At 30.1% G+C, this 26,642-nt stretch overlaps 5 protein-coding genes and 2 non-coding genes across 8 annotated transcripts; 6 read left to right on the top strand and 1 right to left on the bottom strand.

Moving 5' to 3' along the window:
* The first annotated feature begins 1,870 nt into the window (after positions 1 to 1,870).
* Positions 1,871 to 6,007, top strand: LOC112728820 (sorting nexin 1-like). The gene is made up of 10 exons (XM_025779128.2): positions 1,871 to 2,180; positions 2,750 to 2,885; positions 3,376 to 3,509; positions 4,012 to 4,083; positions 4,293 to 4,452; positions 4,594 to 4,727; positions 4,855 to 4,923; positions 5,031 to 5,110; positions 5,393 to 5,453; positions 5,542 to 6,007. The coding sequence occupies exons 1-10, from the start codon at positions 1,992 to 1,994 to the stop codon at positions 5,749 to 5,751; spliced, it is 1,245 nt and encodes a 414-aa protein (XP_025634913.1). The 5' UTR covers positions 1,871 to 1,991; the 3' UTR covers positions 5,752 to 6,007.
* Positions 6,008 to 7,458: 1,451 nt separating this feature from the next.
* LOC112728821 (uncharacterized) lies at positions 7,459 to 9,292 on the top strand. Of its 2 annotated transcripts, XM_025779130.2 has the most exons (3): positions 7,459 to 7,893; positions 8,269 to 8,322; positions 8,900 to 9,292. In XM_025779130.2, the coding sequence occupies exons 1-3, from the start codon at positions 7,579 to 7,581 to the stop codon at positions 9,131 to 9,133; spliced, it is 603 nt and encodes a 200-aa protein (XP_025634915.1). In that variant the 5' UTR covers positions 7,459 to 7,578; the 3' UTR covers positions 9,134 to 9,292. The 2 variants fall into 2 exon arrangements, with proteins under 2 accessions (XP_025634915.1, XP_072066427.1); XM_072210326.1 differs by lacking the exon at positions 8,269 to 8,322 and having other exon boundaries at positions 7,466 to 7,893.
* Positions 9,293 to 9,426: 134 nt separating this feature from the next.
* LOC112728822 (protein ORANGE-LIKE, chloroplastic-like) lies at positions 9,427 to 13,027 on the top strand. The gene is made up of 8 exons (XM_025779131.2): positions 9,427 to 10,330; positions 10,461 to 10,587; positions 11,093 to 11,215; positions 11,658 to 11,744; positions 12,018 to 12,094; positions 12,171 to 12,298; positions 12,471 to 12,607; positions 12,840 to 13,027. Exons 1-8 carry the CDS (start codon positions 10,149 to 10,151, stop codon positions 12,915 to 12,917), a joined length of 939 nt encoding a protein of 312 aa, XP_025634916.1. The 5' UTR covers positions 9,427 to 10,148; the 3' UTR covers positions 12,918 to 13,027.
* Positions 13,028 to 13,461: 434 nt separating this feature from the next.
* TRNAL-UAG (transfer RNA leucine (anticodon UAG)) lies at positions 13,462 to 13,541 on the top strand. Its single transcript has one exon. It is a non-coding gene; the product is annotated as a tRNA-Leu (tRNA).
* Positions 13,542 to 13,640: 99 nt separating this feature from the next.
* Positions 13,641 to 13,720, top strand: TRNAL-UAG (transfer RNA leucine (anticodon UAG)). The gene has a single exon. It is a non-coding gene; the product is annotated as a tRNA-Leu (tRNA).
* Positions 13,721 to 13,790: 70 nt separating this feature from the next.
* On the top strand, positions 13,791 to 15,894 carry LOC112728824 (ubiquitin-ribosomal protein eL40 fusion protein-like). The gene is made up of 5 exons (XM_025779133.3): positions 13,791 to 14,055; positions 14,229 to 14,315; positions 14,861 to 14,963; positions 15,419 to 15,485; positions 15,603 to 15,894. Exons 1-5 carry the CDS (start codon positions 13,953 to 13,955, stop codon positions 15,627 to 15,629), a joined length of 387 nt encoding a protein of 128 aa, XP_025634918.1. The 5' UTR covers positions 13,791 to 13,952; the 3' UTR covers positions 15,630 to 15,894.
* Positions 15,895 to 15,967: 73 nt separating this feature from the next.
* On the bottom strand, positions 15,968 to 21,147 carry LOC112728823 (beta-fructofuranosidase, insoluble isoenzyme 1-like). Its single transcript, XM_025779132.3, has 7 exons — positions 20,902 to 21,147; positions 18,586 to 18,594; positions 17,617 to 18,476; positions 17,149 to 17,307; positions 16,815 to 17,053; positions 16,435 to 16,525; positions 15,968 to 16,326 (listed from the first exon to the last, which is right to left on the bottom strand). The coding sequence occupies exons 1-7, from the start codon at positions 21,086 to 21,088 to the stop codon at positions 16,147 to 16,149; spliced, it is 1,725 nt and encodes a 574-aa protein (XP_025634917.1). The 5' UTR covers positions 21,089 to 21,147; the 3' UTR covers positions 15,968 to 16,146.
* Positions 21,148 to 26,642: the final 5,495 nt, after the last annotated feature.

The following is a 26,642-nucleotide window of genomic DNA, read 5'->3' on the forward strand; positions in this document are numbered from 1 at the left end:
AAGTTCCAAGGTTTCATTTTTTTCTCCTGAGTCAACCTCGGGTCTCTTTGGGTCCGGGTCTTTATGACCCAAATTTCATTGGGTCCGGACTGGGTCTCGGACCGGACCGAGCCGTGCTCACCCCTAATGTAGCCGACCCCACTTAATGGGACAAAGCTTTATTGTTGTTTTGTTTGTTATTTTTATTTATATATTTGTTTTTTCGTTCTAAATGTGGTTTTTAATATATTTGAGATGTTCAAACATTAATTAGATTATCTTTTAGAAATTAATAATATCACTTCTATTTTGATAAAATTACTCTTTATTTTTATAAATTCATATAATTATACAACACAAAAAAAATATATATATATAAAGGGTATATTCTTAAAAATAAAAGTGATATTGTTATTTTTCAATTTATTTTGGCCAATAGCCCAATAATAATAGTAATTAAAATTTAACATGGGAGGTTAACAAAGATTAAAGAATTATATGATTTTTTAATACAATTAAATTTCTCCATTTACAGTATTGTATAATAATATTAAATGAATCTAATAATGAATTTTTGCCTCTTTCATAAACTTCTTTTTTTTTTTTTTTTGTGCAGATGAATCTAATAATAATATTCATTTTAATTTAATATCCGAACATGTATTTATTTCACAAGAGACTAGTAGATATTTATAAAATACCTATGTATAATATGCCCATATTAATTATCAACAGTGTAAAACTTTAATTGAACATTGACTTAATAATGGGAATCTAATCCATATAAGTAAATATCTAACAAATATAGAGGAGATAAATCCAAGATATTATATGTTGACATTAATCTAACATTTGCTACCATATGGAAAAAAAAGTCATGCTCTTTTATTTTATGAAGTAAACTTGTTGTGGTATCTAAAAACATATAACAGAAAAAATATTTATCCTATAAAATTAAAATTAATTTTGGAATGATGATCAAAATAGTGTTAATCTAGTATTCTCAAAATATTAACATCTTAATTTAATCTAAAAAATATAACTATAAATTAAATTAAAAATTCAAATACAGTCAATTTCACATAAAATTATTATGAAAAGAGTTTTTTGATAAAAATTTAGTCAAATCAATCAAATTATTTAACTGTTCTCAACTATTAACTTTACGTAAACTCGACTGCACCTAAATTTTCACATTTAATTAATCGTATATATTTTGCAATACATTATCATTATTATGAAAAAATACAAATTTTTAAAATAAATTTAAAATATCTGATTTTCTAAAAACCAAATTCGCATTTTTTTATTTCAAATGATCACTAGTGAGATGAATTCACATAAAATGATGTAACTTTACTAAGAATTTGTTGGAAGCGAATTTTACTTTGTTAGTATTTTTAAAAGATTACCAATTTATCCTGGCAATTATATTTTGAAAAACTAAAATTAAAAATTCAATTCAACTTGACAAATTATATTTTAGAAATTAAAAAAATACAATTTGTCCAAGCAAATGGTTAATTTGAAAAATGGCTCTAAAATTTCTCTGTTTCTCAATATTCCCGTAAATACTTTTTAGTTGCCAAATATTTTAAAAGACTAATATGCCCTTAATAAAAGAGAGTCTTTCTTAGAAAAAGATCTAAGGGTGACACGTCAGAGATATACACGTGACACGTCATAGCTTCAACCTCATTGGTCTAAAATTCCAACTAAGCACACACACACACACAACTAACTTGCTACACAACTGTTTCCTTTTTTCTCTCGTTAGTTAAGTAAGATTAGAAGAAGAATTAGAATAACCCGGCGTCAACTCGGTCACCCCAACTCAGCTCAACTCAACTCGTTCTCATAATCGCCCATGAATCCACCGGTAATTACAACTATGCCATCCCTCATAAACTCTACAATATACAAATTTCAACTACTGCTACGATCTTTCTCTTTTTTTCTTCTGATGTGAGAATTTGTTTTGTTATGTTACGATTCTGCGTTGTTGATTTTGGATGAAAATGTCGACCGCACCGTACGATTTGGAACAACAGCAGCAACATCAGAGAAGTGGAGTCGCCGCTTCGTCACAGAGCCCTAGATCTCCGTCGTCTTCCACGCCCTTCCTCTCCGTCTCCGTTACCGATCCCGTTAAGCTTGGCAATGGCGTCCAAGCCTATATCTCATATCGCGTCATCACCAAAGTATATACGCCTCTGTATCACTCTACTTTATTTGTTTATTATTGTTGATTTCGAATCGAGCTTCGATTTGTTGTTGTTGTGTGTGTTTGCATTGGTGAGATTCCGCAAAGATGGAGCTAGCTAGCTGAAATTGCGATTGAACTCGGCATATGGTTGAGCAGTGTAGTGTAATGTGGATCGCGTGGAATCGTTGTTTTCTTTTTAAGTAATTTATTTATATGATATTGTTTTGGATGATGAGTTAAGAGTTCAGTTTAGGGGGTTTTGATGTTTGATGCATTAGGGATCATGATTTGGGCTCAGTAAATGCAGTTAAATAACTATTTCTGATGAACTTGCAGAACTGCAATGATTGGTAATGATTGCAGATCACTGTGTGTGTATGTTTGGATTCTGCTTTCACAATTTAATGAATGCTATGTGCATTTAGGCATTAGTTGTGTTTAAGAATTGGTATTAATTATGGAACACGAGGAGTTTCTCTTATGAGATGTATTGGGGTTCAGGGAGATGTGTAACTATAAGAATCTGTTATTTCATCATCTGACTTCCATAAATTGGTATGACAGACGAATTTTCCAGAGTACCAGGGGCCTGAGAAGATTGTCATCCGACGTTACAGTGACTTTGTGTGGTTACGCGATCGTCTTTTTGAGAAGTATAAAGGAATTTTCATTCCCCCTCTTCCAGAGAAAAGTGCTGTAGGTAACATCTAAGCAGACTCTTTCTTGTATGTATCTTGAAGTTTAAACTACCTACTTCCATTGGAAAGCTTATGCCACCTTTAGTTTGATGCTTTAAATGCATCATCTTCTTGTTTATATTAATTTTCGGAAGTTAATTACTTAAATCTGCCTTCTCAATTGCTGTAATGAGAACATTTTAAGTGAGGTGTTTTTAGTAGTGAAAATCCCAGCATAAAAAAAAAGGTGGTGTCCAATGACTGAGTTGAAGGTCCCTGTCATATACTTTACATGTTGCCTAGGTTTTTCAGATTTCTGGTTGAGCTTAGTGGCCCTGAGCAGTAGTATGGATTGATTCCCTGTTTGAAATATATTCTAGTAAACAACTATGGTCATCATAAGAACAGTTTGCTCATGATCATAACTTAATTAGATGGTGACTTGGTCATTCCTGTTGAATGTTCATTCTAAAGGTGTTCTCAAGTTCCACATGTTCTGGTTTATTACTGCAGAGAAATTCCGTTTCAGTGCTGAATTTATTGAGATGAGGCGGCAAGCGTTGGACCTATTTGTAAATAGGATAGCATCACATCATGAACTTCAACAAAGTGAGGATCTGAGGATGTTTTTGCAGGCAGAAGAAGAGGTGATGTCTCTCATCCTTGATAAACTAATTTATTCCTCCATGCAGCTTTATATATTCTAGATGTGATTAGCTTTCCTTCACTTTCCTTTCGGGTCTCCACTTCTATTGATCTGCCATTTGTAACTTTTTACATTGGAACCTAAATCTTCATTTCAATCTGTGATGAAATAAGCTCTTCAATTTGATGATGAGTCTCCTGCAATCACTATCAAATGCTTGCTTTCATATTCTGTGGCTTATATTAGTGATTGATAGATGGAAATTGGAATTATGCTTTATGGTTACTGATTTCATAGCTACCATACAAATACAATCACAGTATATTTTGCATATCGTGGGATGTATAAGACTTTGTTGTCCCTGTTCTTTCTCATGAATGTCTATCTGTCGTATTTATAATATAAGTGCTCTAGTTCTACTCCTTTTCTCACATATGATCTTTAAGTTTTAAGAGGAAAAGAAGTCCTAATTTTAAGCTGATTTAATTCAACATACTATGCAGACAATGGAGAGATTAAGGGCCCAAGAGACTGGCATATTCAAGAAGCCATCTGATTTAATGCAGATTTTTAAGGTTAGATCTGGTTTAATTCTCTTATGCCTGTTTGTAATGAATGCTATTAATGCATATTCAAAAAGCCATCGCTATGAATACCTGCAATGTAAACAGTTTCTGAAATTGCAATTTTTCTGTTGAGACATTTGCTTTCTTGTCTGGGTGCGCTTGCTGTCCGTCCATGTGTTCCTAAGTTCCTAATGCTTATGTTATGTGAATATTGACAGGACGTGCAATCTAAAGTGAGTGATGTTGTCCTTGGGAAAGAGAAGCCAGTGGAAGAATCAGATCCTGACTATGAAAAACTGAAACACTACATCTTTGAGCTTGAAAACCACTTGGCTGAAGCTCAAAAGCACGCATATCGTCTTGTGAAAAGGCATCGAGGTGATAATTGAATTTAATGTTTTGCTTTGGTCTCTATTACTGGCTTCTACATCTTTCGTCCATTGTATTCTACCCTTTCCTGCTTCTGTTTTATGTATTGTCGACCCGGGCGATTCTCTGAACTTGATAATGCTCAAGCAGAATTGGGACAATCACTGTCAGATTTTGGGAAAGCGGTAAAACTTCTTGGTGCGTCTGAAGGAAATTCTCTTGGCAAAGCTTTTTCTGAACTTGGGATTAAGTCAGAGATTTTATCTACTAAGTTACAAAAGGAGGTAAGTCTTAGTGGTATCACATACACATTATCTTACTAAATATTTATTTATATGCATGCAAAAGGGTATGAATGCTAATAGCAGTAAAAGGTGAAAAGAATAATCCTAATCTGACTCTGTCAAGCAGGCCCATCAGATCTTGATGAATTTTGAAGAACCTTTAAAAGATTATGTCCGGGCTGTGCAATCCATTAAGGTAGGCCGGATTTGTTTTCTTTCATTATAATAACTAAATCATCTAATCTGATTAAAATGGATGATTTTATCTTATTTTTCAATCTAATAAATATTCTTCTGAAACAGGCAACAATAGCAGAGAGGGCCAACTCCTTCCGGAAGCAATGTCAGCTGGCTGAAACAGTGAAGCTGAAGGAGATTGATCTGTAAATTCCTGGTTCTCTGTTTTTATTATTTTCCTGTTTTAGTATGTATTACAGAAATTAAGTACTTTTTTGTGTAACTTCTTTTGTGGCTGAATTAGCATTTTATAATCTGTTGCATAAGTCCCTTAACTCATGTCTATATCTGTGAATGCAAATGAGCCTTGTTTGTGTCTTTTATTGCTATATGTATAAACTTTCGTTTTCTATCTTGCGCATAGCTAGAAAGAAGAGTATGTAGTTAGTTTGGATTTATTTATTAATTCATTATTGTCTGAAATGCAGTGAAAGGCAAAGGTTGCATCGATCTGAAAAGCTGGCAGAAGCTGAGCGCGAATATCATGAGGCAAGTTTTGCATATTATTGGCATCTTTCAATTAAGGAATTATAATCAACAGTTTGTTTTTCTGGGCTGACATGATTTTGTCGTGCAGTTGAAGACAGAGAGCGAACAGGCAACAAAGACATTCGAGTCAATCGTGAGATTAATGAACGAAGAAATTGGGCGTTTTCAGGAGCAGAAGACACTAGATATGGGGATTGCTTTCCATGAATTCGCCAAAGGTCAAGCACGCCTAGCCAACGACATTGCTGGTGCATGGAGAAGTTTGCTTCCTAAACTGGAAGCGTGTTCAGCCGCCTAGAGAATCAAATCGGTGAGTACTACTGAGCACTCCAGAGTGTAGATGAAGTACTACTTCATGAATGGTTAGAGGGAGAGAGAGAGAGAGAAAGAGAGAGAGTAGGGAATGGCAGAAGAAAGCTCTTGTTTTGTAGAAGGGCTTTTACGGGGAAGTTACCTGCTTTTTCGAATTATGTTGTAAAAGTTGTGATTTCTTATTACCACATGATTTTGTACAAATTTTAAAACAAAAGTAAAAAAGGTACATCTTTGAAACATGATTTTTTTTAACGTTGGTAACAAAGCCCCGGACACTTGTCGCCGGAGTGCACTTCTCCTCTCTTTCTCCTATCTTTCGTATAGTCCATCACAGAAGTGCATGTTGTTTTTAACGTAGCAGGCACGCTCTTCGGTCTTCATTTAACAAACATAATGGATCTTGTGCAAGAGTGAAACTAATTGCGGCTCCAATACATGTTTGATTCACATTACTCTATAATTGTAGTATTGTATCGTGAATGATGATTTTGGCAAATGTGTTGCTATTATTAATGGTTTAAGCACAAAATTGACATACTCCTTTCTTTGTATCCACTACTACGAATCTACAGTTGCAGCAAAGTCTTTTCTCTAAATGAAATAGATAGTTCAACGATGTCATTGAATTTTGACCATCATATTCAAAGTCTCCTTAGATCATCTTCTTTTGACCTTTACCATCAGTCTACTGTTATGATTAGATGTTTTATCAGTTTTCTTCCCACATAAAATCATCTAAATAAAGTTTCATCATTCTTTCAGTTGTCATTCCAAATTTGTCTCTCAGATTTTTTTTCTTACTCTATCTGTTTGAGTATGATCACTCATCACTCATGCACCAAAACATTCTTATTTTTTTGTCACATTATATAAATGTTTACCATTTATCATCCAATACTCTGTTATATACAATATAGTTGGTCTATTTATCACTCAAAGAATTCTTTAACTTAACCAATCTGTTTCTTTTTTTTTATATATTTTTTTTTACCAAAGATAAAGAATCTCGAACGCACAACCTGATGAGTATAGGAAAACTATACCGTTTGAGCTATAACTCATTGGCTCTTAACCAATATGTTTGAATCTTTATGTTTATATCGTTCTTTATTCTCTATTGTCTTAAACAATACAAATTAAAGTATTTAAATCTCGTAACTTATGTTATCAATTACTAGAAGTAATTTTTATGCAAAAGGGTCAATATTAAAGTAATAGTTGAGACCTAACTACTATTATTTTGTTTTATGTTATTTACATTTCAATGTTCAAGAGATTGGGCTCCTTATTTTTTTAGAAGCTTAACTACACCTTGTAGGCTTGGCCAACGGATAACTCTCTAATGTCCTCAAAACTCAAAATTAGGATTCATTGCAATATAAAATTATGTCTTTAATATAAAAAAAACTAATCTTATTTTGTTAAACTAAAATATTAGAAGCAAGAAAAAAAAAAATAGGTCCAAACTTTTTTAATTCAAAAACATGTAGGTCTCTAACTAATTAAACATACAAAAATATTTATAACCTTTTAAAATATGAAACATTTAAGTTTGTTTATCCTAGATGCCTCACGTTTTAAAAAATAATTAACGTTCTTAAATTTTTAATTAATCGAAAATTTATTTATCTTCCACGTAAAAAATCAGGACCAATTTATCTAGGTTTAAGCTTAATATATAGAATAATATAAGCTAAGGTAGGTGGGCCCTTTATTTCCAATATGTGGAGCTATTTCCTCCTCAAACAACGAATCTCATACATTCATACCTCACTGAAAGAGAAAACCTTAGCTACTGAAAGAGCAAACCATGGCAATGGCATGTGGTAGTTGTTCTAGTTTAAGGCACACTATGTTCCTAAGTGGATTCAATTCCCAACTTCCACTCTCTTCTTCTTCTCCTTCTTCACTCATTCATTTCTCAAACAGCAACCGTTCTTGCATGCTTCTAATCAATCGCCAGATTCATCATTTAACACCGGAGGTTCCTGTTTTAGTGGCCAGAGCCTCCCCGGGGAATGACGGCGCCACCTCTCCGGATGACGATGACGACGGCGTCTCTCTGGGGACAATGAAGCTGCCTTCGAATACTGATCTTCAGAGATTTGATTCCTTGCTCTTCCAGGTACCAACTATCTAACTAACTAACAATAAAACACTGCTTGCTTTGTAGTAATTCACAATTTGCACACTTTTAGTTAGTTTGTTAGATACCGTTAGAAACTAGCAGTTAGAGTTAGTTATAGCCTTACTCAGGTTTAGCAGGAAAAATTAAACCTAGTTTGAAATTCTTGTTGTAATTACTGGTAAGGAATCAACTACTAATTACTGGTATAAAATACATATCAAAATATAAATTATTTATTAAAAATTTATGAAATAATATATATAAACGTATACAAATACACAGTAAATCATTTCGTTGTTGATTTTGGTATGTACAAAATATTTTAAATATTGTTGTGATATTCGTTAAGATGTGATTATTGTTTTGTGATAGTGGGCAAACAGCCTTTGCCAGGGAGCCAATCTGCCACTTCCTGTACCTCTCAAGGTATGCAAAAAATGTTAAGAGAGTCAACACTTTTAATATAAAATTTAGAGTAAATGATAAATACATCTTTGATTTGTTATTTTGAAAATAAATAAATTATTGACTAAATAAAAATATAAAAATATCTTTTATTTTTTAAAATACGAAACATTTAAAGATATATTTGATTTGCATTGAAGACCGTCCAAACAATAAAATCTTATTCTTTGTTTTTATTTCCTGTTTTTATTTTATTCAAAAAACAGAAAATACTAAAAATAAAAATAAAAAATAAAAATACAAATCAAACACATCCTAAATTAAGTCTTTCTAGTTTATCGATTTGTTTTTATCTATTTTGGATATAAAAGTTTAAATGTCTTATATTTTAAAAAATTAGTGACGTTTTTTTATTTTCAATTAATAAAAAATGTATATGTTTTCGAATTAAAAAGTTAGTGACCTAATTGTTTATTTTTTTTTTCTAAAATTTAAATACAAAGCAAAAAGAAGAAAAAAGTGTTGGCACCTAAGAATGATATGATACAGAATTGTATTGAGATACATTGATCTAAGAATGTTGGTTTGAAATAAACAGGTGGATAAGATAGCTGGTGGAGCTAGATTGGGTTTCATCACAATTGATGATGGGAAACCGGAAGTTCTTGTGCATATTGACTGTGTGGTTTTTCCGGCGACGGAAAATTCTGTTCCGATTTTCCGTGCCACTAGAAATGGCCCCATGAAAGATAATGCACCACCTGGTGAGCCAAGAATCATGAGGAGCCTTCTCCAAGCTCTTCAGAAATCTGTTGAAATTGCCAGATTGTGAATTAAATTCTTTTTCTTTTTCTTTTTCTTTTTCATACGATCTACTACAACAAGTTTGAGTTGATGAAGATTAACATAAAAGAAGTTTGAATTTAATGTGTGTATATATATATCTCTTCCAATTCATTTACATCATATTATAATATGGATTTGATATGAATGATTCTGAAGTATATTCTGTTAAATAGTTGCAAGAAAGTACTAATATCTAGGAAGGACATATATGAATATAGGTATAGTAATATTAGGGAGACAATAGTTTAAAATTATTTTATTCAATTTAATATCTTAATTTTATATATTTATTATATTTAATATAATGTATTTATTTTAAAAATAATTAATGAATATAAAATAAAACAGCTTTTAACAAATTTAAATTGATTTTTATTCTCTCACAGACATTTTTGACATGCATATGCTTTGTCAAGACCAAAACATGTCATAAGGAGAAGAATCTTTGGACAAATATGCAAGTATCTACCTAAGCAAAGTGACAAAAGTGTTAAAAACATTTTTTTTTATTCTAAATCAGTTTCTAAAATATTTTTTATTAGATATTTTAATTTTTAATAAATTTTAATTATTAAATTATTTATCAATTTTATATATTATTAGATAAATCGATTTCTATATTAAATTATTCATTTATCTAAAAAATTTAACAATTTCTTAAAAGCTCTTAAAAATAAAAAAAAATTAATTTCTATAAAAATTTGATGTGAGAATTGATTTATCCGATTTAATAAGTAATAACTAAAAATTTTGATTTGAAGTAATACTCAACATCATATATAACAAAAAATTGGACATTCTAGTTAACGGTGAATTTGCATGTCCTGTAAAAATAAATAAATAAATAAATAAATAAATAAATCTATCTACCTACAAGAGCTGGCACATTCGATGCACGTGTTGTCATGGTGACGTATATCAAACATGGCTTAGCAACTTAACATGTTATGGATTGAACTTTCCATCACTTTCCATTCCATGAACTCATTCATCAAAAAACAATGACCATCTTCTCTCTTCAGTCTCAATTTCTTTCATGCAAGATTCCACAAATTCCATCACACTCTAAAGCTTCAATCTTCAGAGAAAACACCAACCAACAATTTACTCTGTCTGGAGTTTCATTCTTGAAGCCAAGGATTACTCTCTGCTATTCTTCAAAAGATGGTGACAACACACCAAGGTTAATAATATTAATAACTCTAATCTTTTTGTTCTTTTGGCTTTTGGGTGTCTCTAAATCCATTCAAAGTTTGAATTTTTGCTATTTGTTTGAATAAAATTTACATTTTTTTTTCTTTTGTGGGGTGAAGTGAAAGCAGCAACTTTTGCATCATTGAGGGGCCAGAAACGGTTCAGGATTTTGTTCAGATGCAGCTTCAGGAAATTCAAGACAACATAAAGAGTAGGCGCAATAAAATCTTTCTTCTCATGGAAGAGGTATTAACTTTTACTTTAATGAAATAGTATTAGTAATAGTTTGTGTTTCCATATTGGAATCAAGGTGGTAATTGCTGCCATTATATATGCATTTATATATAAAAAAATGCAGTGTAAACTCAACAAAATCAACTACTAAAATCAGCCACGGTATATTTTTGTATAAATGCAAATTGTTGTTTAACTCATTTTCAATGTATATTTTGTATTTCAGTATGTACTCTATACGGATAACTGATTTAGTTGCTGATTTTTGGTGTTCATGTAGCATGTTTGTTATATATATGTTTTTGTTTCCTGCAATTTCCACATTGTAGTGCAACTGCATTTTCGTACGAAGATGATAGCTGAGATATGGACAAACATCTAACGGTTCTTGGTTATCATCTTTGCATTAAGCTACTACTCTAACCATCTTCATATTTCATATCAGTAGTCACCTATATATCTTTGCTTCCAAAGAAGAGAATGATAATAAGAACATAGTTTTGAATTCATATGGCAGGTGAGAAGATTGCGTGTGCAGCAGCGCCTAAAAAGTTTGAGAAAAGTTGTGAATGAGGAGGGAGAGGAAGAAACAAATGAGATGCCGGAAATTCCATCATCAATTCCATTCCTTCCTCATGTGGTAAGTGTTGGTTTAGTTAAGTCTCTTCAACTCTATTATGAATTATGCTGAAATATAGTGCTGTTATTTATACCCCTTAATCACTATAACTAATGGACCTAATTGTAACTAATGAGACTAAACTAACTAATAATGAGCTTAAGGTCATAGCAATATGGAAAACTTTGTTTTGATTAGGATATAGTTATTGAATGAATCATCCTTCAATGGATTAGTGGTGTATGAAGAGAAACATATTGCAGAGGAACACCAATTCAAAGTAACAAAGAATCCTTTGTTCTACAAATCAAATCAAACCATTTTGTTTCGAATCACTTCAAATCAAATCTATCCATATACTTTTTTTTTTTAACATTCGAAGCGAATCCTTATGAGAATGAAACAAAGCTAAAGCATTTGACATTATTTTCTAATCTTCTAACTGTTTTTCCTTTTGAAGTAGACTCCCAAGACTCTGAAGAAGCTCTATACAACTAGCATAACATTCATGTCTGGAATAATTGTATTTGGCGGGCTTATTGCGCCAACGGTATTGTTTCTATTCATGTATTTTATGATAGCAGATAATCAAACTTTACTGTTACATAATTTCAATGTTAATCATCCTTGTATCCTTCTTATTCTCCCTGTCTATTTTCTTGTTCAATAACATGTTCTAAAAGCTTGTAGAACATTCTTCTGTTGTGACAATTTGGAATTTTGGGGGCTAGCTTGGTTTCAAAGTTATGCTTAGATTAGATATGTTGATCTCATCTGTTATATACATGCATTCAAATATTGAAAGCATTTAAATTAATGGCAGCTTGAGCTAAAATTAGGCATTGGTGGAACCTCATATGAAGATTTCATAAGAAGCATGCATTTGCCTTTGCAACTAAGGTACATTGTTTAACTTTTTTTTATGAGTATCTGGTTTCTCCATCAAATATTTGATCACACTTTCTTGTGAATCCAGTCAGGTCGATCCGATTGTGGCATCGTTTTCAGGCGGGGCAGTAGGCGTGATTTCAGTGCTGATGTTAATTGAGGCTAGTAATGTTGAGCAGCAAGAGAAAAAAAGGTGCAAGTATTGCCATGGAACCGGTATGTTTCCTTTTCTTTGGACATGTTCATTCTCCTTGAGACTCTCAAATCATGCAGTTTTTAGAGATGTTGAATTGAAAAAACTCAACTCTTAAACTTATTAAGGTTTAGAAGTTGACTAAAAACTTTAATAATCTTGCTTGTTAAACTTTTATGGGAATTACTTGGACAGGATACTTAGCTTGTGCTTGGTGTTCGGCGAGTGGTGTATGCTTGAACATTGATCCTATTTCGGTGTCTAGTACATCGACAAAACCTCTGCAAGTTCCGACAACCAAAAGGTGTGGAAACTGCTCCGGTTCCGGAAAGGTACATGTGTCATATATTCCAATATGCTTCATTTGTTCATAGAATACTTTGAACTCTTATGTGAAATAGATTATGTGTCCAAAAACACTATAATGTGAACTAATTAATTGGTGGAAACTCAGGTGCAGTCGACTTCACGTGAAGTTGATAGCTGAGATCACCTAATTAATTAGCTTTTTTAAATGTAATTATTGTTGGTATTTTGTAACTAATAATCAATAATGTGTTGTAGGTTATGTGTCCAACATGCCTTTGCACCGGGATGATGATGGCAAGTGAACATGATCTGAGAATAGACCCATTTGACTAACTCTAAACTTTGATTTTCAGAACTTGTAATTTTGCTACATTCTCTCAACTTATATATGTGATACTATTATACTTTGCAAGGAAAGTTAATCATACCTCCATTTCATTGAATTTGTAGGGTTAAAATCTTTGTCAAGTTCTATTCTCTTTCCTAGTTTCACTTTAACGTAAGGTTTCCACACATGTATTTTGTCAAATTAGCTTTTATATTGATCTAAAGTATTTTACATGGCAATTTTCATTGAGAAACAGAGAAAGTAAATGAAACCGTCGTGTTAAGTTATTGTTTAATTTTGATATTTTTTTGAATTTAATTTTAATACTCCGTCAATATAAAATACGTGCATCTAATTACGTAACGTCATATCAGCAAAAATAAATACATTTTACATTTATTGCGTAAATGATCGTCTAATAGAAAGGATGTAATTATACAACTTTGCAAATTGTTAGGTTTTATATTATTAGGGCATCAAAATTAAATTTTATTTTTCAAATAAAAGTTGAGAATAAATTTACAAAAATTTGCATTCGCCAGTATATGAGACAGTTTGGCCGAGTGGTCTAAGGCGCCAGATTTAGGCTCTGGTCCGAAAGGGCGTGGGTTCAAATCCCACAGCTGTCAATGTTTTCGTTTTTCATTTTTTATTATTGGGCCTGTCTACAATTAGAGGCCCAAATCTTATTTCCTTGAATAACATAAGCCCAATAAATCATCATATAAGACAGTTTGGCCGAGTGGTCTAAGGCGCCAGATTTAGGCTCTGGTCCGAAAGGGCGTGGGTTCAAATCCCACAGCTGTCATTGTTTTCGTTTTTCGTTTTTTTTATTATTGAGGGCCATATCATATTTCGTTGAACGACATAAGCCCAATAAGTCGAGCTATCTTTAGATCTTATTCTCTATACCAAATCCAAGCCCACTAAGCCCAATATAAACCTCGCCCAAATGAACAAAAAGAAAGAGAAACCCTAGAATTCAAAATCATATATAGAGAACTCAAATTTTCACAGCGCCGAAGAAGAAGAAGAAGAAGATGCAGATATTCGTGAAAACCTTAACTGGGAAAACCATCACTCTCGAGGTAGAGAGCAGTGACACCATCGACAATGTCAAAACCAAAATCCAAGACAAGGAAGGTATTAGTTAAATTATTTTTATTGCTTATTTATTTTTAATATCATTATTTTTAGCTACCAATTGGGAAAAGCTTTGGACTTTGAATTGAATTTAGGGTTTCGGCTCAATTTCACTTTCTTTTTTGGATACAAAAAGAAAAAAAAATTGAATTTTGGGATCTGAATTTGGGCAGGAATCCCACCTGATCAACAGCGTCTGATATTTGCTGGGAAGCAGCTTGAAGATGGAAGGACCTTAGCTGATTACAACATTCAAAAGGGTAACTTCAATTTTTTTTAATCTATTTTTTTCCCTCTTCATTTCTCTTCCAATTATGAATACTTATGATAGCTACTAACTATATAAAAATTCCATGTATTATTAATTGAATCCCAAGTTACATGATTAGATTATAGTATTATACTATGTTATGCTATCCTAGCTTATGTTAGCTTACTCTTATAGACGGTAGAATGATAATTTTTTGTTGGAGTAATACCTTAAATCATTCCCCCAAGGAAATTTTAGTTGAACATTTTTAATTCTCAACAAATTTTAATCACCAAATCAGTTCCTAACCTTTTGTTTTGTTCAACAAATCAATCCTAATGTCAAATTTTGTCTAAAAAGTTAGACAAATGAATTGCCTTCGTTATTTTATAAAGACATAACAGTCCCGATGAATTTTTAAAACTCTCATATAAACGGACAATCTAATGTGAAGACTGATTTATCTAACGAAATAAAAGTTTAAGAACTGAATTTAGGGTATTACTCATTTTTTTGTGACCTTGTTAAACTTTTTATTGTTGTGGTTTGTTTCAGAGTCTACTCTGCATCTTGTGCTGAGGCTCCGTGGTGGTATCATTGAGCCTTCTTTGATGGCTTTGGCTCGCAAGTACAATCAAGACAAGATGATTTGCCGCAAGTAATGCTTTTCTAACCTAACCTGCAATTGTTTGTCTTCTTTTTTTGTTTTTGGCATTTGAGGGTTCCTAATGTTTTCTATTTGGAATTTCACTTTCTTATTGTTGATCATAGGTTGTATGTATACCTTAGTAGACATTAATTTCAACTAAAGTTGTGTTTATCAAATTAATTTTCTGTGTATATGAATAATGAGTTCTTAGTAGACAATCTTCAAGTTCAATGTTATTTCTCAATATCTGCTTTAGCATATGGCTCCATATCTTGCTTTTATTTGTTTGAACACTATTTACTTTGTCTTGAAGAGGAACCTTTTTTTCCTAAATGTTCTGTAGTTTACAAATGGAGTCTTAGTAATTGGTTTAGTGTACTAATAAGGTTGAATTACAGATTGTAAGTTTTGTGTTTCGCCATTTCCTTTATTCACCGAGTTTCAAAATTTTCGTTTTTTTTTAGATGCTATGCTCGTCTTCATCCAAGGGCCGTAAACTGCCGCAAAAAGAAGTGTGGCCATAGTAATCAGGTAATTTTGATATCCGAACCATCCATTTGTAAGATATAAATTCTAATCTTGATATAGTTTGTGTTTTGTTGTTAAACCACCAAATCTTGAAACATTGTCTTCTTTTTTTCTTTGCAGTTGAGGCCAAAGAAGAAGATCAAGTAAACTATGTCTGTTCTTGTTTGTCTTCTTCAGTGTTGTGCAACTCCTACAAGTTTTCATTTTACAATTGATTTCATCCCCTTTTTGGTACTAATGGGTTTCAAACGGTTTTGGACTTGTTTTGTAGCATTCAACTATACATACTTTTACTTATGATGGCATTATGATTTCTACCATTTTTAAATCTTAAGTCTTGCTTATTAACATTCTCTTGTTAATGACAATTTGTGATCATGAAAAAAAAAATCACAACAATGATTAATCCAAACATATATGTCTCATAGAATATAATTGCTCATGTAGAATATATATTAATTATTGAACTAGTCCTAAATTACAAATTTCAGTTAAAAACTTAGTATATCAATTAAGCATCAAATGCAGGTAGCACCACCATGCATGAATACAAGGCTAAAAAGTTTACACCTTCACTTATAGAATAAGACAAGGAATAATATTATTTACTATCTCAATATTAATTTATTCAATTGAATTTATTTATATTGATTTATAGCCAAGTTCAGTTTATATTAGCAGATCTCATGCTCCATGCTTTCAAGCTCTTCACTGTGATCTTCTCAGTACCATTGTTGAACACAAACAAGTGAGCATGATTATCCACTGCTAGGGTTGGATAAACCCTAGACAATATGTTTGTTCTTCCTCCGGCTCCAAAACTTTCCACAACGGAATGATCAATCTGTCATTAAAAAAAAAATGAAAAATCAAGTGTTAGTAATTACTATGGAAGAAAAAAAAATTTAATGAATGGGATAGATACAAAATGAGGGATTGTAGTTTCACATACCAAACTCCTAAGAGAAAGTTTCTTATTGGCTAAATTCACATCTACAAATCCAGCAAATGATGGCTTGTACAGTTCATTAGCCAAAGAGGAACTGTTAAGAAATGCACATATTAGAAGGCATGCAAAAATAATTTTTTTAGGACTTCAGAGTAATAAAAAATTTGTTAGAAATCAATGTGTCTGATTTTAAATTTGTTAAGAACTAATTTGAGTGTTTCCTCATAATTTTCAATAATAATATAAGTTAAACATTTTGAGTAGATTTACTAATAAAATGAGTTAAGAATCTATAGTTATTAACACATGATTTTTGCTTAATGTTTTAAAAACAATGCAAAAGTGGAAGTTATGTCCTCTAATTTGCTTAGAGAAAGACAGACCTTGATGCATCAGAGCACATGAGAATCACATGCTTATTTGGAGCTTTGAAAATCCTAAAGAACACAGGAGTGAACTCTTCCAATCTTTTTGAAGCCAATGTTAGAAGGCCAAATGGTCCAACCCCACCTTGAATCTTTGAACCCTTTTGGGCACAAAGATCTTGTGCATTCACCCAACTAGGATCAAATGGCTCTGCTTTGTTCAAACTTGAGAATGAGAATGTTACTTCCACATCAGCCTACAATAATATATATATAAGCATAGATTACAAAATATTATATGTGTAATTATTATTATAATAATGTTAAGGTTTTAATTAACAAAGAAATTGACCTGAGCAGCAGTAATCCCTTTCACTTCAAAATAATCTCCCTTTTGAAGTATTTGATTGCTTGTCTGAACTTCTTTTTTCCTAAGATTGTTTAACTCTTCCACAGGCCATTGTACTAACTGTCTTCCACTAGGATCAAGCCACACACTTCTTGGAATCCCCTGGAAAATTTAATATAGATAGATGGAAAATAAGTAAAACTTTATAAAAACAGAAGTGCTTAGTTATTCTTGCATGAATTTAGATAAATAAAATGTGTGTTAAAAAATGTTCTTTTGTTAGAAAAATGATAAAATAAAATAATTTCATATATGTAAAAAATTCTTCAAAAATTAGAGTTAAAAAATAATTTTATAATAAAAAGTTGATTGATGCTGACTAGTTAAAATTTTATTTTTTTATAACTTATTCAAAATTAAATCATATAATAACAATAATTTAAATTTGATTGCATGTAAATAATAAACTACCTGAATTCCTGCCCATCCTTTTTTAACATCATCTTCTGTAGAATCTGATTCATTTGCCCAACCCCATATGATCCTTCTATTTTTGCTAGGATCAAAAAATGATTTGGAAGCATAAAAATTGCCATAATCATATCTAAGGCCTCCCCAACCATCCTCTGAGGTGTTATCCGGAATATACTTATCCTTCTTCCATAAATATGTTCCAACCGTGTAATAATCATACCTTGTTACATCAAGGCTATTTTTGAGAACATGTTTAACACTATTCCCAACTATGGATGTGTCTAACCCTTTTTTGGATCTCAATGAAACCGGGTAAAGATCCGGGCATTCCCACATACCCGTATTTGGCGCCGAATGGATCGGGTGTTTGGCCCGAACCCAATTCACAAAATCCTTACTGTTATATAAATATGCTTCCCCTCTATGTTTTTTCTTTGCACCAACTAGCATCTTCCAATGTCCGTCTATCCACCAGGCCGTGGTCGGGTCGCGAAACGCGCTCCCGTTCACGCCCTGTTCTATGATCGCGATCGGGTTGTAATCGTCCGGTTTGACCCATTTTGTAAGAAATGGGTCGGATGCATTGGCGGGTACGGCGTAACATTGTACTTCATTGCTCCTCTCGTCAATAACACCGGTATAGAGGATTATGGGCCCTCGACCCGGGACAACTGTGGCCGATCCGGACCAAACTCCATATCGGTCAAATGGTTTGTCCGGGTAGAGGGCGGGTTCAAGTACTTTCCAATTAATAAGATCCCTTGATACTGAATGGCCCCACACAATGTTACCCCAAACAGAACCTTTTGGATTGTATTGATAAAATAGATGGTAGAGTCCTTTGTAGTACATAGGTGCTATGTTGTGAAAAAAAAAAATTAATTAGATGTATGGTTAATGAAATTAAAAATGATAAGAAAAAATGAAAAAATAGGAAAAACAAACATGAAAGGAAGGACTACTCACCATTAGGATCTGGTTTGTTGTGATTGATTATTGATCATTGCATGCGTAGATATAATAAAACACAATGAATAATGCATTAGAAACCAAAGAAAATTATTAGTTAGCAAAATGATGATTATAATTTATAAAGCATATATATGTGTAATAGTAGTATGTAGAGTATAATATAAAATTTATTTACAATATAATATAATTGTTCAATGTATGTATGTATGTATACTTTTTTTTTATTTAAAAAAATCCTTTTGAGTGAATGCAAATTAAAGGATAAAGAACTAGTAGCCATTTTTGCACAATTACTTTAAAAGCATAGAGAACCCAAAATGAAAAATGCATCATTGCACTCTTAAAAAACATAGTTCATGTGCATTGCACTCTCTCAAACAAGCATGTTAGCTACTTCTTCCGATCCATGATGTTTCAACAAAGGTGGGATAGCAAACAAGCTCTTTATTCTATGTGGTAATGCTAAGGTACTAAAATTATCAAATAAAATTGACCAATAATATATATTATCAATTTATCACACATTTAGACCAATTCATATATATGTAAAGCATATATGCAATTTTCCATATGTGTTTAATATCAATTAGGATTTCATCTCCATCTTTGAGTGTGTGAGTGGTCCAATATTATTGGGAATGTGGAAGTGAAGGTTCAAGCAACTTGATAAGAATAGGGTGGGCTAGGTCACTCTCATTTCCAAGCATGCAATTTAGGGTTCATAATTACTAAATAGTAGTTGATTATTTTATTATTGTGGATGACATCAAAAGACTACTATTTTAATTAAAAAAAATTGTTTAGTATTTCAAATTTTATGAAGGGATATTAATTCTTAATAATATATTTTTTTTCAAACACATGACACAAATATATAAAATTATTTTTTAAAAAAGAAAAAATGTATCTATCATTTCAAATAAATAAATAAATCGGAGTCACCTTTATTTTTTTAATTCCTTTTGCAAATCACATCTTTGTACTTGAAAAGGTATTCCCTAGCTACCCTAAAATTTCCCTTTTTGGAATATATAATTAAAGTATCTTATTAGGTGTAAAAATTCCAATATCATATACAAGTGTTGTCACCTTGTTGGATTCTCCAACAAAATCACCAACCACACTTCAAGCTCAAAGGAAATGATTTATCCACTTAAAAATTTTCCTAGCTATATATTTAATAATAGATTAAATATTGATTATATTTTAACATTATTTTAAAATATTAATTATATCTACATATTTATTTAGTATTTAGAAGAAAATGTATATATACACTAATATATTGACATAATTCTTTCATCGGTTAATAAACTATGGACTTACATAAAATTAAATAAGTTTTACCATCAAATGCAATATTAAACAAAGTTACATTATTTCAACCTATAAATAAAATAATTAAGTATGGTTAATCAAATTATACTTTTTGGCCAATAGAAGACTTCCGCACGCATTATTTTGGCATCAATTAGAGAAGGCCATGCAAAAGGTATAATAAAGTTGATATATATGAATTTGTATATAAAAATAAAGATGATTTCTTTCTCCACCATACTTCTATGAATTACCAAAATGATGTCAAAGGGTTATCATTACCACATCAAGAATGGAAGACAAAAAGAACTCATTTTCATCATAAATTTTTTTACATTTTTGCCATAAAAAATTCGGGTTAGATATATACTCTTTGCTCCAATGACCAAAACCTTAGATTCATAGTTTTTTTTTTTTTTGAACTTTGGGTACCTTTATTTATATTTTAAAAATAATCAAGCTAATAAGCATATAATCTATGGTTTAATTTATGTCACCTTTTCGTTTACTTTTTTCTTTTTATATTAGGAATGAAGTCATTCTCACTTGCTTAATTAAAAAAAAATAAGTAATTTCAAATTATTTTGTTTAATCACAGTAATCATCTAAATTAGGATGACAATTTAGCTCAAATTCATTATCTTATTAATATTTTAACTCTCAAGTCAAGGTATGTCATGTGCACAAAAATAACTTCACTTATTAAGACTTAGATAACAATATAATACATAGAATAAAGGGATTAACCAAATTTTAATTTCCTCCATAGATAATTGTATAACTAAAATAAATCAAATGAAATTATTATTATTTTTATCTGTGCATGGTTTATATATGAAGATGCAAGGCAAGAATACTAATTAATGTTCAACACCCATCCAAGCATTATAATATATAACAAATAAGATTTAAAAAAAATGCATGCATGGTAGGGCTAGCTATGGAGAAAACTAATAAAAAAAAAAGGAAGAGAGAAATTAATAAGAAGGTTACCATTAATCCAATTTCTAGGAGGTTGAAAATGGTATCCAGTTTGGTGAAGTGTTCCCACAGATGGTGCTGAAATGGATTGAAGCTGAGGGTATATTTTATGAAGCCCTTCTACTCCATTCTTCTTGTTACATATCACATAAAGTGACCAAGCAAGTATTAAAAAGTTAAGGCACTTTGGGAGACCCATTAAATAGAATAAAAAAAAATAGTGTATAATATAATGAGGGTGGAATTGATGTATATAAGAGTTTATGAATGAATGAATGAGATGCACCCATTGCCACTATTTATACAACTAAGGGAAGAGAAAAGGAAGGTAGAGATATATGAATGTTATGTACTCAAAGTTATTGAAACCAATTTGGTCTAGTAGTTAGGTTACTAATCTATTTAAATAAGTGTTGAGAATAAGGTAGAGAAAATCAAAATGTTACATAAAATTGAAAAAGTAAATTAAGTACATAAATTATAAAATCTTAACAAGATTTAAATTGTAAAATCGTTAGACTTAGTATAAATTTTGTAAAATTAATTGGTTCATTTAAAATTATAATATCGGAAGATTTTAAGAGTTAAATGGAGATTTTAGTTACTATGATTGGGAGTTTGAATTCTATTTTGTATATGTAGTAATTTATTAGTTAACAATAAATCCTTAAATGAAATTTTGATCTGCGATGAATTAGATCTTGACCTATTAAACGGTCAAATTCCTTGAGAAAAAAGTGACTGTTCTCATTAAACATTATATTATATAATATAGTTTAAATTAATGGTTATATGTTCATTTAATATATTTTTAGTTTCATTTTAATGTGTGCATATATAGAGCACAAAATTTTTATTAATATTTAGTTATATACAGATTATAATGTTTTAAGCAGCAATAAAAATTAAACAATCTTAGCTTGGTGATTTGACATACATTGAAAAAGCTCATCACTTTCAACCTTTAATTTTTAGGGTCAACCCAGTTGTATTTCGTTCTCACTTTAATAATTTCACCTTATCCAACTTATTTTTCATTTTTGAATTATTTTGCAACTTCTTCAATGGACGAGCAGTATTTTCATTTTGAACTACATAAATAATAAGATAATAACAAAGAATATTGTGATGAAATGTAATAAAGAGATATTCCTAGTTCTTAGTGTATTTTATCATATGAAATGGAACTTAAATTTATATAAAATTAATTATATATATATAGAATTAGCTCACGGTTTGTTGCAACTTTATTAAAGAACATTCTAGGATATAACTTGTGGTAATAACTTTTGCAATAGAATGTAGTGATGGAATCATGAATCATTCCCTTTGACTAGGTTGATAATAATTATTTGTTGCCTAACAATATTTTGTTTTCATCTTCTAGACATTACTCTTGGAAAAATATCAATGAACCGAGTAAAATGGATGGTGGTGGGTGTAGGAAGTTGAGAGAGAGAGAGAGAGAGATTGTGTTATAGTTAAACTTGTATTCTTTAATTATTATTATTATTTGGAATAAAAATATTTATTGTTCTATTGTATCTAAACTTTAATTTTATCTTTTAAAAGAAAAAAAAAAGAAATTAAAAATATTAAAATGAGTCAAGTATGAATTATAACAATTCAAATATTCAGCAAATTAAAGTATTTTTTTAATCATTTGGTATGTTTAGCTAAAGCAATGTGCTGTTAGAAACAAAATAGTTATAAAATTAATGTAAAAAATAATTAATATATCAAAGTAAGAAAAATATACTGTTGCCAATGAGTTATAACTCAAATGATATAGTCTTCTTATACTCAATTAAGAGATTACGAGTTCGAGTCTCCTATCTTTGGTAAAAAAAAAAAAATGCTGTTACAAAATGGCCTACATAGATTTGAAGTAAAGAGATAATGCAAAGCAAGAAAAGGTTGACACTTCATCTTGAAAGAGAGTACTTGTTATAAATTAATTAAGTCAAATTAGTTTATGATGAGGTTTTGGAATAGAATGATATCATGCTTAATTAGCAGTTTTTTTTATGACCTCACATCAATTTTCTTTTCCCTGTTGATTTATACATACTATTGGTATTGTGAACTAACTCTTCTTTATCATTTGCACTTTTGTCTTGTTTGCCTTTGGGCTATTACTATTTTTGCCTTGGATAGATTTTGATATGATTAAAAAATTAAAAGTTCCTCATCACTCCAACTAATTTTATAGAATTTGAAACTATCTATGCAGTTTAATTACCTCTGCGTATTCAACTTATTGGTTTTCTATCTATAAATTTACTAAATGTTTAATAATTTAATCATTGGATGAAATAATTATCTATATAAAGTTCATGATTTAATTTATAAAATTTAATTTTGATACACAATATAAAGTAGTTTTATATATACATCAAATAATGCCACATCAGTAAAAATAACTAAATAAAAAAACGAATGTAATTGTACGACTATGTAAAATGTTTTACATAATCAATGCATCAAAATTAAATTTTAATTTATATTAGTGTATGATTATCATCAGGTTGATTCGAATGATAAACTGTTCGAATTTGTTTAAGTTCTCGAGTTCAAGATTTAGTGTATACAATTATTTTTTATGGGAGACTCACCCATCATAACCAAATACGTAACTCAAGTTGGATTCGAATTAGTCCAGTATGGATAAATAGTTTAATTAAACTCTTTTGAAAAAATAGTTTAAATAATAAATACTAATATTAAAAGTAACTTATAAATAAGTTATTTTGTATTTAATTTTTTAGTTTTAAAAGTACTTAATTTAAAAGAAATGTGATAAAAAAAAATTATTATGAAAAAAATCATTTTTTTAACTTCTCCATAAACATTTAAATATAGCTTTTTAAAATGTTACAATTTGGTTTCGAAAATTGCACCATAAATTAAAAGTAAAAAAAAGTTAGTTATGAAAATGTATTATTGATAGTAAATAAACTCATAAAAATTATAGTTTAAACATATGAAAAAAGTAAACCTAAAAGAAAGGAAAAGCTAAAGAAAAGTGAAAAGTAAAGTTATTATATTATGCACTAAAAAAAATAGATACTAAATAATATCAAGTAAAAAATATAACATGTCACTAACAAAATCACAACTTTATGGGAAGATCATAAATCGCCGCATGATATAATGCAATGCATATGTCAATTCTTAATAGTAAGAAAAACAAAATGTGAGTGACATGAGAAACTCATTATCAAAACATAAATAGATAATTGTTGGAATCAATGTTGGCATGGCAGTGATAAATGTGCTCTATGACAATGCCCCCACTATAATAATATTGCGCACAATCTTTTACCATTTTACTAACATGCATGCCTTCTGTGACAAAGGAGTCTAGTTAGTTTTCATCCAAGAAATTTTGAAGAACCAATCTTATTATGCAATTCAATCCATGCAGAACAATAATATTAATTTTACTAATTTATTTAATTGTATATATGTGCTACATTGATGTTTATATAATGTAAGATATATATGTATTAATAATATATTCAATACAATATAATACTTGTGAGTATTTGTGTACAAGTCAAAAATATTCTATTGGTATATGCAAAGATAATATTCCTCTCTTCCAAAAATATGTTTAGTATATTAATAACTCAATATATTTCAATAGAATTTATATTCAGATACAATGAGATATGAATTTATCAAAATTCTAACTAAAATAATAAATATTTTAGAACAAAAGCATAGACAAAATTGTTCTATTGTTTTTGAATGTTAAAAAAAAAAAATCAACCAACTAAAAATGTGAAAGTTATAAAACAAGATATTGAAAAGAATTCAAGCTAAAACATTCATGATGATATTGTTTTTATAGATGTATATTCCACTAATCACTCCTCCTCTTCTTTTTTCCAAGTTGTTCATGTAAAACAATGCATGGCGTGATGAAAGTGTTATTTACATTCCAAAAGTGATCACCCTCCTGCTTTTTATGAAATAAGTTTCACCTTTGTTGCAAAATAATTAGTGACAGTTTCCTAATTTTGTGCCAGTAGTTGTTTTTACATTCTAAATCAGTGAAAGCAAAGAAAGAGATTTGGCTTCCTTCACATACTTACCTAACAAGTTGTTCACAGATGTTTCAAACAAAAAGTTTTATATGTTTTTTGGGTAAAAAAAGGTTTATGGCATTCCAATAGGTCAGGTTAATTGTTGCCACAATAATCCTAACAATAAGAAATTTACATAGTGAAATGTTTGGTTAAAATTAGTACTATAATCCTTTGGGAAAGACTAGTGCATGTATATACCAGATAAGCTTAGTTCTACCAATTATGAGGAGTTAATATTTTACTAACAATATTATTAGTCTACTCTTAATACATTTTGTAGTGCTAGTCCAAGGTTAGCAATAATAATTCAAATTTAGAAGGTAGCTGGATACCCTGATTATATATATATATATATAAAAAAAATTTTAATGCAATGACATTGATAATTATTTTACATAGTCGTTCAATCATATTCATTCATTTAGATAATTATTCATGTGTTAACCGTAAAAAGTTATTTTTGTTGTTATGTAATTAGATGTGCGTATAAAATTCTTTTACACAGTGAGTGTATTAAAATTATATATATAATGACTTAATATAAGTCTTCATGGAGGATAATAATAATGTTTAATTATTCTATCAAACCCTATAATTTTATTGATTTTTTAATTAGGCCCTTATTTTTTTTTTTTCAATTGAGTTTCTATACCATATTAGATGTTGTAATTAAATCCCTATTGTGACAAAAATGTTGAAATTAATAGAATATTCTGTTAAACAAAATAAATATAACTAACACTTGATTGAATATTCTATTTTGTTTAATAGAATATTCTGTTAATTTTAATATTTTTGTTACAGTAGGAACTTAGTTGTAAAATCTAATATGATACATAAATTCAATTGAAAAGAAAAAAAAATATAAATACCTAATTGAAAATTCAGTGAAATTATAAGGATTGACAAAGTAATTAAACCTAATAATAATAATGGCAAATTACATTAATTTTCTTTAAAGTTAGGTGAAACTTTTATAATTTTTCTCTATTCATCAATTTTACAAATTATAAGAATATTAAAAGTGTATTATTACTTCAATGTTGAGGGAAGCTAGTGTATGTTTTAAAGAAGAATGTTAGTTTTTCAATCATGTGATGAACTTAATAAAAAACAAGTTTAGTTGGTGGGTTTTATAGAAAAGAACACATACCTTACAAGCATTAACACACTATCAGTGAAAAGGATAGACAGCAATTCAAGAGAAGGAACAAGTCAAAGTAATATTATAATGCTATCCATCCACTACATACAACTCTCTTTAATTATGTCCCTAAACTTTACCTGAAAGAACTCAATTGGACTCATCTGGACACACAAATTTCCTGCCAGACATGCTGTATACAGTAATAAATAATTAGATTTGCATAAACATAAATTTCAATAATGTAAGTTGGAAACAATAAGCCATGGAGAACTTACCAGAAAAAAGAATGCTTATGTTAATTCAAAAATAAATGTCTATATGTATTCATCTGTCTAAAATAATTTATAAAATAATTCACGCCTCATCTAATGTGGAAAAGAAAAAAAAAAGTGAATTGACAATATATGAAGAGTGTTACAGTTTATGAAATAATTTATAAAATTTATTCTTAAAGAATGCTAACATGAAAAAAATGTAGTCAGAATCTTGTAATACAGAACCAAATAGCACTG

This window comes from Arachis hypogaea, chromosome 12 (genome assembly GCF_003086295.3).
Source record: "Arachis hypogaea cultivar Tifrunner chromosome 12, arahy.Tifrunner.gnm2.J5K5, whole genome shotgun sequence".
Classification (NCBI taxonomy): domain Eukaryota; kingdom Viridiplantae; phylum Streptophyta; class Magnoliopsida; order Fabales; family Fabaceae; genus Arachis; species Arachis hypogaea.